This window comes from Hypanus sabinus, chromosome 22 (assembly GCF_030144855.1).
Source record: "Hypanus sabinus isolate sHypSab1 chromosome 22, sHypSab1.hap1, whole genome shotgun sequence".
Taxonomy (NCBI): Eukaryota; Metazoa; Chordata; class Chondrichthyes; order Myliobatiformes; family Dasyatidae; genus Hypanus; species Hypanus sabinus.
In genome coordinates, this window is record NC_082727.1 from 55,539,164 (window position 1) to 55,552,570 (window position 13,407).

The 13,407-nt window shown below is 41.9% G+C and overlaps 1 protein-coding gene and 1 long non-coding RNA gene across 9 annotated transcripts in view; one reads left to right on the forward strand and one right to left on the reverse strand.

Moving 5' to 3' along the window:
- The window catches only part of LOC132379637 (arginyl-tRNA--protein transferase 1), a 153,458-nt gene that overhangs the window by 77,598 nt on the left and 62,453 nt on the right, over window positions 1-13,407 (forward strand). For 6 of the 8 annotated variants that reach the window (XM_059947802.1, XM_059947797.1, XM_059947795.1 and 3 more), the window contains one exon: window positions 2,712-2,811. The exons of the other annotated variants lie outside the window; for them this stretch is intronic. In XM_059947802.1, coding sequence (XP_059803785.1) covers window positions 2,712-2,811 — 100 coding nt within the window. The remainder of the gene's footprint in view (window positions 1-2,711; window positions 2,812-13,407) is intronic. 8 annotated transcript variants of the gene reach the window in all.
- LOC132379640 (uncharacterized) overlaps window positions 4,351-13,407 on the reverse strand; it is a 51,158-nt gene continuing 42,101 nt past the window's right edge. Inside the window, exon 2 of the long non-coding RNA XR_009507498.1 lies at window positions 4,351-8,361. This is a non-coding gene — a long non-coding RNA (uncharacterized LOC132379640). The remainder of the gene's footprint in view (window positions 8,362-13,407) is intronic.

Genomic DNA, 13,407 nt, shown 5'->3' on the forward strand with positions numbered 1-13,407 from the left:
GTTGTACTATTTTGCTATTTGAGTTTTTTTTTTGCTTTTGGAATATACCTATCAAGTCAAGTCAAGTCGCTTTTTATTGTCATTTCGACCATAACTGCTGGTACAGTACACAGTAAAAATGAGACAACGTTTTTCAGGACCATGGTGCTACATGAAACAGTACAAAAACTACACTGGACTACAGACCTACCCAGAACTGCATGAAGTGCACAAAACAGAGCAGGTATTACAATAAATAATAAACAAGACAATAGGCACAGTACAGGGCAGTAAGTTGGTGTCAGTCCAGACTCTGGGTCTTGAGGAGTCTGGTGGCTTGGGGGAAGAAACTGTTACATAGTCTAGTCATGAGAGCCCGAATGCTTCGGTGCCTTTTCCCAGATGGCAGGAGGGAGAAGAGTTTGTATGAGGGATGCGTGGGGTCTTTCATAATGCTGTTTGCTTTGCAGATGCAGCGTGTAGTGTAGATGTCTATAATGGTAGTAAGAAAGACCCCGATGATCTTCTCAGCTGACCTCAGTATCTGCGGCAGGGTCTTGCGATCCAAGATGCTACAATTTCTGAATCAGGCAGCGATGCAGCTGTTCAGGATGCTCTCAATACAACCTCTGTAGATGAGATGAAGATGGGTGTGGGGAGGTGGAAGATGGATTTTCCTCAGCCTTCACAGAAAGTAGAGACGCTGCTGGGCTTTCTTTGCGATTGAGCTGGTGTTGAGGGACCAGGTAAGATTCTCCGACAAGTGAACACCAAGAAATTTGGTGCTCTTAACGATCTCTACTGAGGAGCCGTCGATATTCAGTGGCCAGAGGTCGCTCTGTGCCCTCCTGAAATCAACCCAACCATCTCTTTTGTTCACATTCAGAGACAGGTTGTTGGCTCTGCACCAGTTTGTTAGCCGCTGCACCTCCTCTCTGTATGCTGACTCATCGTTCTTGCTGATGAGACCCAACATGGTCATGTCATCGGCGAACTTGATGATGTGGTTCGAGCTGCATGTTGCAGCATAGTCATGGGTCAGCAGAGTGAACAGCAGTGGACTGAGCACCCAGCCCTTGGGGGGCCTCGTGCTAAGTGTGATGGTGTTGGAGATGCTGCTTCCGATCCGGACTGACTGAGGTCTCCCAGCACCTTCCTCACTTTTCCCAGAAACTCAAGCCATTGCTGCTTTGTTGTCATCCCTGCCAGCATCTCCTTCCAATTTACTTTGGCCAACTCCTCCCTCATACCACTGTAATTTCCTTTACTCCACTGAAATACTGCTACTTTACTTTCCCCCTATCAAAGTTCAGATTGAACTTAATCATATTGTGATCACTGCCTCCTAAGGGTTCTTTTACCTTAAGCTTCCTAATCGCCTCTGGTTCATTACATGACACACAATCTAGTATAGCTGTTCCCTTAGTAGGCTCAACTAACTACAAACTGCTTTCAAAGCTATCTCATAGGCATTCTACAAAATCACTCTTGAGAAACTAAATGGGCATGTGCTGGAGCAGTGTATGCCAAGTTCAGTGAATTTGATGAAATGTGATAGGAGAAGTGATACATGGAACACAAATGCAGGCACATTTCAGTAGGACTGAAAGGGCTGTATACTATTTGTTAATGTGCATATGATTTAGATTAGTAGACTGTTCTAAATGGAACTACATTTTCACTCATGACTCATTATCATGGTGAGAATAAAATGAAAATTTTTAGCTAATGATTTGCATTTGGAAAGTTTGCTGCTGTGACTTTGTGTGCTCACTCTAAAAAGCTGTAATTATCAAAGGGAACTTTGACACAAAAGCTTGAACACTTGCTTGAAACTTAAAGTTTCAGAAATGCTGAAGTTCTCCAGATAACTGTCCAATTCCAGCTAGGATCTAAATCTGAATTTGCGATAAAACATTTGATCTCAAATTAAAATTGTCAAATCAAAAATTTCTTGCATTTAATTCTTACCTAGTGGCATAATTAATTTTTTTTAACATGAGACTGCTTCCAGTTACCAAGAGTATTTTGAATTCTGCTGGTTATTAAAGTAAGCTCTCTAGAGAGCCGGCCCCTGAAAAAACAGGCTACAGCAATTTAAAATAAAATGTTCGAATATAATATGTATTTTTCTTCCATATGTATGTAGTACTTCAAACTGAGAAAGCACTTTTTCATTCTTTTCTTTCCAATCAGTACAACTGACTGCATTGTTAAAATTCCAAGTTTCGATTAAGACGCATGCTTATACTTTTATTTGTGCAGGTGGTATATTTGCATATGAATTAGTTTTGCGCCTGAGAAGTCTTCTCTCTTGCTTGTTGAAACACAAAGGAGAAAAATGCTTTCATTATTGCCTTTTCTGTTGTTTTCTACCCAGCTGGGGATGATGATCTCTGGTTAAGAAAAATATCAGGATACATGAATATTAACTAGAAACTGCTAAATGGGGTCTTTAATCGCAGGCTGTTTGAATTTCAGATCAGCTACTTGTAGAGATGGTGCTGAAATAGAAGCATCATTTGTTAGGCATTGATGCTTTTCTGAATGCTGTGTCCTTTAAAATGCTTTTGTTATTTTTCATTCTCCTAGCATGGTTGGAGTGGATTAAAGAGAGAAAGATGTTTAGAATGCTGAAACTAAGAGAAATATAGCTCAAGAATAACCCTTTTATTGCTTATAACACACTTAAATACCCATTGATTTTGATTGTGTACTATGATTTATTTTAGGGAAGTTGCTTTTACAACTGAGCTACAGAAGACAGTTCCCGCTCTGTGTTATTATTACATGGGCTTCTACATCCATTCGTGTCCTAAAATGAAGTACAAGGTAATGTTTTGTTTGGCTGCACTGTCACTTCCTATCCATTGTTGCAAAATCGTGGTGCTTGAAAATTAACAATATGGGAGCCCTTTTGACCTATTATGTCTGTGCCAGTTAAACAAGAATTATCCAGTCTAATCCCACTTCATAGCATTTGTTCTGTAGCCCTGCAATTCATGGCTCTTCAAGTGAATATCCAAGAGCTTTTAAAAGTGATTAATAATTGAGGAAAGGAAATAATAAGGAAGTATATAATTTATACTGTATATTGGCGCACAAGCTATATTAAGTGTAGCAACACAAGGTGCTGGTAGCTTCGTGTAGTTGTGAAGATTAACAACAATTCAAAACCATGATATGATAATTTACAGAGTATTACATTATGACATTATTATTTAGCAATACAGCACCCCTCCACCCTTAGCCATGCTGCCCAGCAATCCCACAACATGATTAACCCTATCTTGATCACAGAACCAATTAACTTACCCAGTACTTTTTTGGACTGTGGGAGGGAAATGGAGCACCCAGAGAAAACCAACGCATTACACTGGGAGTTCATACAGAGACTCCTTGCAGAACGGTGCTGGAAATGAACTCCAGACTCCAGGACCTCCTGAGCTGTAATAGCATCACGCTAACCGCTATTCTACGGTATTGACTAGCATTAATGAATTGAAAGGATGGAGGGGAAATAGAAAATGAGATAGAAGAAAGCATTTTGTGTTCAGCATGCCAAACCCCATCTAGTAAGGGGGCTGGAGCATGGCTTGTTGACATCCACTTGCAGTACGTAGAACAGGCAAATTATTATATCAGTTTCTATGCAGAGCTGACTCATTGGTTAAATTACCATTTTGAAACCATTGTCCTACAGCTCACGGCATCTCATTACCCCAATTATTGTGTATTAATAGGAAGCAATCCTACCAGGGAGCACATGTAAATGAACACTGATGGAGAAGTATTAGTATTTGAAAAATTAATGAGTGAAAAGCATTGAACCTTATGAACTAGAACCTTATGACTGGCATCCTGGAGTTTTGAAGGCTGGTGGAACACAGCCAGTCAGGCAGCATCTGTGGGTCAAAATTTCAGATTGAGACCCTTTACCCGTGCTTCTGAAGGCAGTGGCTATAGAGATAACATTGTTTGGTATGTTCCAAATCTCAGATCCAAGAAAGGTTCCCAAACATAAAGGTAGCAAATGCCAAGGAAAGTGTTGGAATATATTATTAAGGCAATTGGAAAATGATGTAATGATTAGCCAGAGTCAGTTTCATCTATGAAAGAATTGTTGGACAAATTTGTAGATCAGTATACACCAATCTTTTTGGTCTTTCAAAAGACCTTTGATAATGCTACATGTAGGAGATGATTAAACAAAGATAAAGAGATATAATTGTAACCCCCTGGGTCGCCTCAGGCTGGCTCAGCTCGTTTCGTCTAGGGGGAGCAGCCTTCGGCCCCGCCAAACTGGGTAATCAGCTGGTGTGGATGCTGTGTGGTGTCCCCGCCTCGCCCAAAAACAGACAGTACACCATATGCGATTAAATGAGTACAATTTATAAAGGTTACTATAACTAAGTGATTAATAACGATACAGTATATATGAAGAGAAAAAAAATAAAGAAAAGGCGCCAAACTTATCAAAGTCCAAACCACTTCGTGCACAACCATTGGAGCTCAATTACTGAAGTCTTCTGGCCACCATTCGATCCCCTCCGAACTCTTCGACTCGCAGCTCAGGACCCACCGAGTGGTCAACCAAGCACATCTCGCTTCATCCCCCCTCCTCGGAGTACCTCCCAGCCTCGGACCGCCTTTTGGGGTCCGATCCTCGCTCAATTTACAGCATTGCGTCCTCTCTCTCTCGACCCCCTCGCGCCGATCTGCCCAAAAGCCCCTCAACAAAAGCTTACAGACTCAGAAGAAAGAACATTAATCCCCATTTGGTTTACAAAGGAATACCATTCTCGTTATCAGTAAATTAGCATTCCTGATAGTTAACAAAAGGAAACCCTTTCCCAACAGTAACAAAGAAAAAACTCACTCTCCCTCCACCAAATAAAAGTCATGTCCTCATGACTACTAAATAACTCGCCACCTTTCCTGCCAACACACCGTAACCCAAGCACAAACAGTGACATCTCCTCCCCACACAGTAAACCTCACACCCTGTTTTTCAGGCGCTACTTAGGCCAACTATCTGGGAGTTCCCTAACCCTTCTGAGACCTCCGTACCCCCTCACCTAAACCCTTCAGGCTCGGACACAACTGGGGATATCTTGGGCCCACTACCAACTCCTCTCTCAACCTCTCACTCATGCCCCACACTGCACACAGCTAACTCTCCCCACTACACCTGACTCAATGGGAGAAGGGCCAAAGGTCTGTTCCTCAATCGAGGGAAAGTCAGCAAAAGGCAGCATGTACCACACATCCAGCACATCATCCATCGAATCTGTAGTCTTCCTCATTTCTGTGATCAGTAGCTGCTGTTTGATCTTCTCCAAACGGAAACTCGTGGCCTGCACTGCTCCCGCAGTCTCTTCAGCCTCCTGTTCAGTATTCACTGCACTTCTCTCCAGCTTTTTCTTCCTCATGACTTCTTCCAGATCAACTTTCAGGTTTTGCACTTCATTTGAACTGTCAAAGGTCATCTTCAGGTTCCCTTCAAGCTTCCGCTTCTCTCTTCTGAGATTTGTCTGTAATTTCTTCACCTCCGCAAACTCCCCTCTCCGGGTTCTCAGTTTGCTATTACCCTCAGTTAGACAACTTTCTTCATTCTCTCCAACTTGTAAGTCTTCCGAATGGTTCCAGATCACTTGCTCCAGTCTCTCCGTCTTCATTTCAAACTTGATTCCGTAGAGACAGTCACTCACGAGCTGCGACCTTCGCCAGCCCTGGCACGTGTCCAGAAAACACTTTAACTCGGTAGTTCTCAGCTGCTCCTGCAACGACCTCACTTCATATTCTCCTGAGGCAAATCCAAACACCAAGAGATCATCCACATACACCTAAACTCCAAACACCTACACATCCCCTATGATCTTCCACCTGCCCTGCAGGAAGGTTGCAAGGGCTCCAGATATGCCCTGTGGCATCTTTTCGGACCCGAAGACTCCTAGGGAATTTATAATGGCCGTCTTCTCCTTGTCGGCCCCACTCATTGGGATCTGGCAACATCCACTCCTCAGATCCAGCACCTTAAACCACATCGCACCACTCAAACAGGCCATCGCCTCTTCGGCCCTCAGGGCCATATTCTGGTCACTGACAGTGCGCCTCTTCAACGCAATATAATCCACACACACGCTGCCTACGTCTTCCACGGCTGTAGGGGCCAGTTGCCGCAACCTCTCTCTCTCCGAGGTGTCTTCAGCAGTCAACTCCCCTCCCTCGTGGTATTTCGCAGCGTCCACAAAGAGGGTCTCACCCTCAGATACTTCTCCCAGGCCGTACCACCACTGGCTCTTGTTTGAATTCGGTATCAGCCCAATGCTGCTACACACGTCCGCACAAGCAGCTCGAAACTCTGGGTGAATCAACAATGCCTCCAAACAGCGCTCACCCGCCTCCTCCGGGCAGGCCCCCAAGCGCACCAGCAGGATATTGGTTCTCTCTCGAACAGAAACGCTGCCCGTCTCAACAGAGTCCGAACACATCAGCATGAACCTCAGTCTCCTCCACATTTGCCTCTAAGAACTCCATTTTCACTGACCAACAACCGTTGTCTGGATAATCACCAGCACTGGTACCCCGAATCTCCAGTGTCCTCAATGTTGTCAAGGGTAAATGCTTCCAATAACGATTATGAAACAAACTGTACAGCAGCTTAACCGGCTCCCCGGTGCCGAGGATGGCTTTAACTTGACTTCCATCCATCCGTAACAACACCTGTGCGCGTGGCCCCTCTAAGCCTTCAGGAATAGAGTCTGTTCCTTTCAGGAGTTCCTTGGTACATTGCTGGGAATGTGCTCCCCCAGAGACCCCAAGCCATTCCCCCACTGGGCCTCCTCTAAGTTTCCCGACATCTCTCGAATCAACGGAACAACTGATCCCCTTGACAGATCCCCTTGGCACCACAAGCAATTTATCTGCCCCCCTAGGCAAAAAGGGATACCCTAAAAACTTCCCACCAATCTCCTGCCACCGATATGATAAGCCCCCCCAGCTGCGGCATTTGACTTCCAGTCGAACCACACGCATTTTCCCACACTTTCCCAGAACTGGCAGCGGTCACTTCGAGGTAATTGCGCCCGACAGTTCTAACAAAGTCACCAGCCCGCCTACTCAAACTTTAAACCCATCCCTGTCACTTTTCCTCAGCCAAGCACTGCCACTCACCCAACAACTGAGGGGTCCGCTCCGCCCATGCCTCCGCCCCTTTAGGGCTGGACATTATTCCAACAACCGGGCGGAGCTCACCACTGCTGAAACATCCCAACCTGTCACTCCTCACTCTCCAAACAGTACGGACAGCCCATGGTCCCACCACCATTTCGTCAGCACTAGTCGGAACTCGAACAACGACCTCCAGGCTACCAACAGCAGCCACCCCACCCAACACACACGCAGTGATAACCAGCAATCGCACACCCACAAAGGCACACCAGCTCTTTGCCGCAGACACAATTTAAAGGGTGATCACACAGCTTCCACAGAAATCAACCCCGGACGAGCACCCCACAATGTAACCCCATGGGTCGCATCAGGCTGGCTCAGCTCATTTCGTCTAGGGGGAGCAGTCTTCGGCCCCGCCAAACTGGGTAATCAGCTGGTGTGGATACTGTGTGATGTCCCCGCCTCGCCCAAAAACAGACAGTACACCACATGCGATTAAATGAGTACAATTTATAAAGGTTACTATAACTAAGTGATTAATAACGATACAGTATATATGAAGAGAAAAAAAATAAAGAAAAGGTGCCAAACTTATCAAAGTCCAAACCACTTCGTGCACAACCATTGGAGATCAATTACTGAAGTCTTCTGGCCACCATTCGATCCCCTCCGAACTCCTCGACTCGCAGCTCAGGACCCGCCGAGTGGTCAACCAAGCACATCTCGCTTCATCCCCCCTCCTCGGAGTACCTCCCAGCCTCGGACCCCCTTTTGGGGTCCGATCCTCGCTCAATTTACAGCATTGCGTCCTCTCTCTCGACCCCCTCACGCCGATCTGCCCAAAAGCCCGTCAACAAAAGCTTACAGACTCAGAAGAAAGAACATTAATCCCCATTTGGTTTACAAAGGAATACCATTCTCGTTATCAGTAAATTAGCATTCCTGCTAGTTAACAAAAGGAAACCCTTTCCCAACAGTAACAAAGAAAAAAGAAGAAACCCCCTTTACATAATGTTGGGATTAATACACTGCAGTGAAAAGTACATTATGTGTACTGTACCATATTCAACAATTATTATTTGTCCTGAAGTCCTATATTGAATGCTGTCTAGACCTGCAGTAGCCTCTGTGCTTCTTTCCCTTAAGTAGCAAATCAGTCCTGTAGAGTTTCCAGGCCAATTTTGATGCCATCTGTGTCTTCATTTGAATCTGTTATGAGAAACATAGAAGCTCATTTGTACCGGAACCATTTGATCAGAATATTAATACCAGGTCAATAGTTCAAATAAAATTTATGTGAAAATAATTGAAGGTAAGATGAATTACTGTGTTTTTGTGTTTGGTGATTTAAATTGTATTTGGACTTTATGGACACTATGCTGCAAAATAAAAGGATTAATGTCTAGATAGCCCATTTGATTCAAAATAGAAAAAGATCTTTAATATATTTTTAGTCACATCATTCCAACCTCAAGCTAATCACTGGAAGAGTCTTGGACAATATCTTGGATGCAACCGTCTTTAGTCGCTTCTTCCATTACAAAATCACAAATGGGGAGGTTTGCTGATGGTTGACCAAGGTTCAGTTTCACTTGCAACTATTCAACAATGAAACAGTCCACACCTAACAATTTTCAGACAGGGACTGAGAAGTGGCAGATGACATTAGTGTCACAAAAGAACCAGGCACTGAGAATTTCCAGCCAGGGAGAGTTGTATCACTGATTCTTGACATTCAATACTTTACTATCATAGGTCACCCACTATCCACTATATTAAAAGTATTGCCCTCCCCCAGAAATTTTCATGTTTTCTTGCTTTAATTCAGTCACAGTGGATTTAATTTGGTTATTTTTTGACACTGATCAACAGAAAAAGATTCTTTCATATCAAAGTGAAAACATCTCTACAAAGTGATCAAAATTAATTGCAAATATAAAACACAAAATAATTGTTTGCATCCCCTTTAATATGACACACCAAATCATCACTGGTGTACCCATTTAGTTTTAGAAGTCACATTAGCTAAATAGAGATCACCATGTGTAGTCAAGGTGATTCAATTAATTGTAGTGAAAATATAACTGTCTAGAAGGTCCAACCGCTAGTGAGTCAGTATCCTAGCAAAGACTACTCCATAAGACAAAAGAACAGTCCAAGCAACTCTTGAAAAGCACGCATCTAGAGATGGTGGCAAGAAAATTTCCAAGTCACTGAATATCCTTTGAAGTACAGTTAAGTCCCTAATCGATAAATGGAAAGATTATGGCGCAACTGTAAATCTGCCAAGAGCAGGCCGTCCTCAAAAACTGAGTGACCGTGCAAGAAGAGGACTAGTGAGGGAGGCCACCAAGAGACCTATGACAACTCTGGAGGAGTTACAAGCTTCAGTGGCTGAGATAGGAGAGACTGTGCATACAACTGTTGCTCAGGTGCTTTTTCAGTCACAGCTGAATGGGAGAATGGCAAAGAGAAAGTTGAAAAATACATGAATTCTTGGCTAGAATTTGCAGAAGGCATGTGGGAGACTCTGAAGTCAGTTGGAAGAAGGTTCTATGGCCTGATGAAAACAAAATTGAATTTTTTGGCCATCAGACTAAATGCCAGAAGAAGTGGGATCTCCTGGTGGCCACCCGTTTTAATTCCACTTCCCATTCCCATCCAACATGTCAAACCATGGTCCCCTCTACTGTCGCAATGAGGCCACATGCAGGTTGGAAGATAAACAGCTGGTATTTCATCTGAGTAGCCTCCAACCAGATGTGGCATGAACATCGATTTCACAAACTTCAGGTAATAACCCCCTCCAGCCCAGCCATTCCCCATCCCCTTTTTCCTCTCTCACCTTATCTCTTAGCCTACCCATCGCTTCCCTACGGTGCTCCTCCCATGTCTCTTTCATTCATGGCCTTCTGTACTCTCTTATCAGATCCCCCCCCTTCTCCAGCCCTTTAACTATTTCACCAATCAACTTCCCAGCTCTTTACTTCACCCCCTTCCGGTTTCACCTATCACCTTGTATTTCTTCCTCTCCTCCCCCTACCTTCTTACTCTGACTGATTATCTTTTTTCTCCAGTTCTGATGAAGGGTCTTGGCCTGAAGCATCAACTGCTTACTCTTCCATAGATGCTGCCTAGCCTGCTGAGTTCCTCCAGTATTTTGTGTGTGTTGCTGTGAGTTATCAAGTTTATTATCAATTTGATCCACAGGAGGGACCATGAGCTTTCATTTTGGTTGAGAAATCTCTAGCTATTCAGCATGGTGACTTACCACTATATTTTCAATTAATTAGGTTAGGACAAATTAAAAAGTCATTTAGAGTGACGCTGAGTTCTAAAAGCTCAGACAAAACACTAAATTAACTTTTTGATAATATTTCTATATAGTTTCAAGTTAGGGTATTTGTTACATGAAGTAAATACCTTTATATTCCCGGCTCTCTCAATACCTTGAAAACAAGTCCTGCATTTGGCAGATTCTGTCAAAGAAATTTTGGTGAATTGCTGCTGTGCGTCTTGTAGATTGTATTCACTGCAATTATATTGCACCATTGGTAGAGAGAATGACTATGGTTATAAATGGAGCACCCATCAAGTTAACTATTTTCCTGTGTTGTTTCAAGATCCCAGAATGTAGAAGTTTTCCACTCATGAGGGCAATCTGAGTGTTTTATTTCATGAAAACCCAGGCTGTGACTCTTACAATCACCATTTATGTGATTGCTTGACGAAATCGTACTGTGACTTCTGTGAAGTTATTGACTAGCCACAGTCATAACCATTTTTCTTGATTCCAGTCAATTAGATTTTCCTTCTTTCTCACCGACTTCAATTTTGGGCAGACTCTTTGCTAGTATGGTCAGTTGGTCAACTTTGTAAACTCAATTAGATCTTGAAAATCTGAGTAATTCATAACTGGTTACTTTTTTTGTGTATCATGAATGGAAAATTTGAGCACTCAGGCCAAAGAATACATGCGTGTGCATGTGATAATATTTTGAGTTCATTTTCTATTATAAGCTTTTGTTTAAAGGAAAGAATGTACCAAAAGGAGTGCTGAGAGAGTTGAAAGATCTTAGCTTTTGAATTATTTGTTTTATATTGTGCACACTGTTTATGCATGCTAAATCTTGATAAATTGGTAGCTGTTGCTTACTGATAAGTTATTAAAACTGTTCCTTTTAAATTAGAACACAGCAGCTTCTCTCTGAATTCAGTCAGGGCTTTGTTTGAAGAGATGTCACTTGAATGCATTAATTCATGACAGGTACTCAAGGGAACAGGTCCACCACTGAGTGCATTCACAGGTGATTTGCGGTATTGTCAAGCTATAAAGACTGTTTGCCCAGTTGAGACTATAAATATACATGTACATAAGCAGGAGCAGATTATCTTCTGACTTCCATATATTGAAGTTTTATGATTTAACAAATATTAAATTATCTATTTTGTATCTCAGTTATAAGAAATAAGTTAGATCTGAAAGTAACTGTTTATCTTAGGCGTCTGCCCAAAAGACTGTGGAGAACAGTAAAAGTCCAAGTACAATTTCTGTTTAACTCAAACCTAGAATAATGGTCTCTTTTATTTTAACAAGGTGATTAATTACAGACCAGTCTAGTAAAAAGAGACCTTATAGTACGTTCTGATGCGATGAAGTGCCATGTATTGCAAAAATATATCTTATGTCTCAGCTTTTGTTCCAGACAGTGTAGCTGGATAGAATGACACCAGAGTTACATTGCTGTGGGAGTGTAGGCAGGATTTCTATTATGTAGCTCATGCATGCCGTGCTGTATTGATCAGTAAAAGCTACTGATACTAGTTATGACATGCTGCTTATTTTATTGACTGAAGCTCAACCGTATTGGGAATAATCCATCTTCATCACATAAACTAAATGTAGTTTAAGCCTGAAAAGACAGATTTTCTTGAGGGTTAAACATCTATGGGTTACTATTTACATTATTATTGAATGCTCAGCAGATCAAGCAGTGCTCATGGAGAAAGTAACAGGTTTCATTGTCAGTTAATGACTTCAATAAATAGATCGCAAATGATGAACCTTTTTTTTTCAAAATGTGTAAGCTTGGACACTCAGGCCTAGAATTTCCATTTGTAAAATCAATGAGTACTATTGATCAAAATTGATCTGGCATAAAATATATTCACATTACAGTCATCCTTCCCAATTTGTGCCGTCTCTTGTATATAGTGATTTTGTTTTATCACTTCTCTGATGTTACATTTATGGTTTTAACATGTTATCCAGCAGTGTTCTTGGTCATTATCCTTGGTGTGCTGTGAATAACTTGCACGTTACCAAGCACAATCATTCATTTGGTTGGTATTTGCTCTTGCTTCCTGTAATTTGCTGTGCCCCTGCTGTGTTTTTATTTACAGTTTTGTTTGTATTTCCATTTTCAAATCATTGCTGACAATAATGATACTCTGCTAATCATTTTCTTACGTTTGAGTGCATTTTAAAAAAAAGCTCCCCTTTTACTTCCTCTGATCGAGCCAATTTTTGATTCACTCCAGAAACCAAGTTTAGTGCCTCCAGCCCTTTAGGCTAATAGCATGTATGGCACCATGTTCGGCGGTTTGCCAAAATATAAGTATATACTGCTTCTAATTAGCCTTAATCTGTGAGATTTGTTTCCTCCTTGAACAATTCCCATAAATGTGATGGATGTGAAAGCAACACTAACTCTCACTGGTCCATGTTTCTTTGTCCTTCATTTGTCTCTCCATCAAAACTTGTTTGAATACTCCAGTTCATGATTACATGAATTAAAATTAACACAATTAAATATTTTGCCTGGATATTTTAAGCAGGCTGGGTTGGGCAAATATTACTTTTTTATCATTATTTATATACTGCAATTAAGGAAAAAATCTATCATCAAAACTCAGTTAAGTTAAATTAATTAATATGGTTTAGTATTATTTTCCCCAAAAACTAAGACAGCTGATTAAACAATTTATCTGTTTGAGCAATGTAACAATAATAGGAAAACAATTAAACATAAGAAAATCTGCAGATGCTGGAAATACTAAATGCACAAAATACTGGATGAACTCAGCAGGCCAGGCAGCATCTCTGCAAAAGATAAACAGCTGGCGTTTCTGGCCGAGACCCTTCATTGGGACTGTACATTTATGTGACTTGTGTTTAGAAAACCTTGATTTGAGCTGTCATATTTAACAAAGCTGCAGTTAAATTGGATTGGAATTAGTTTCACTGTGCATAAA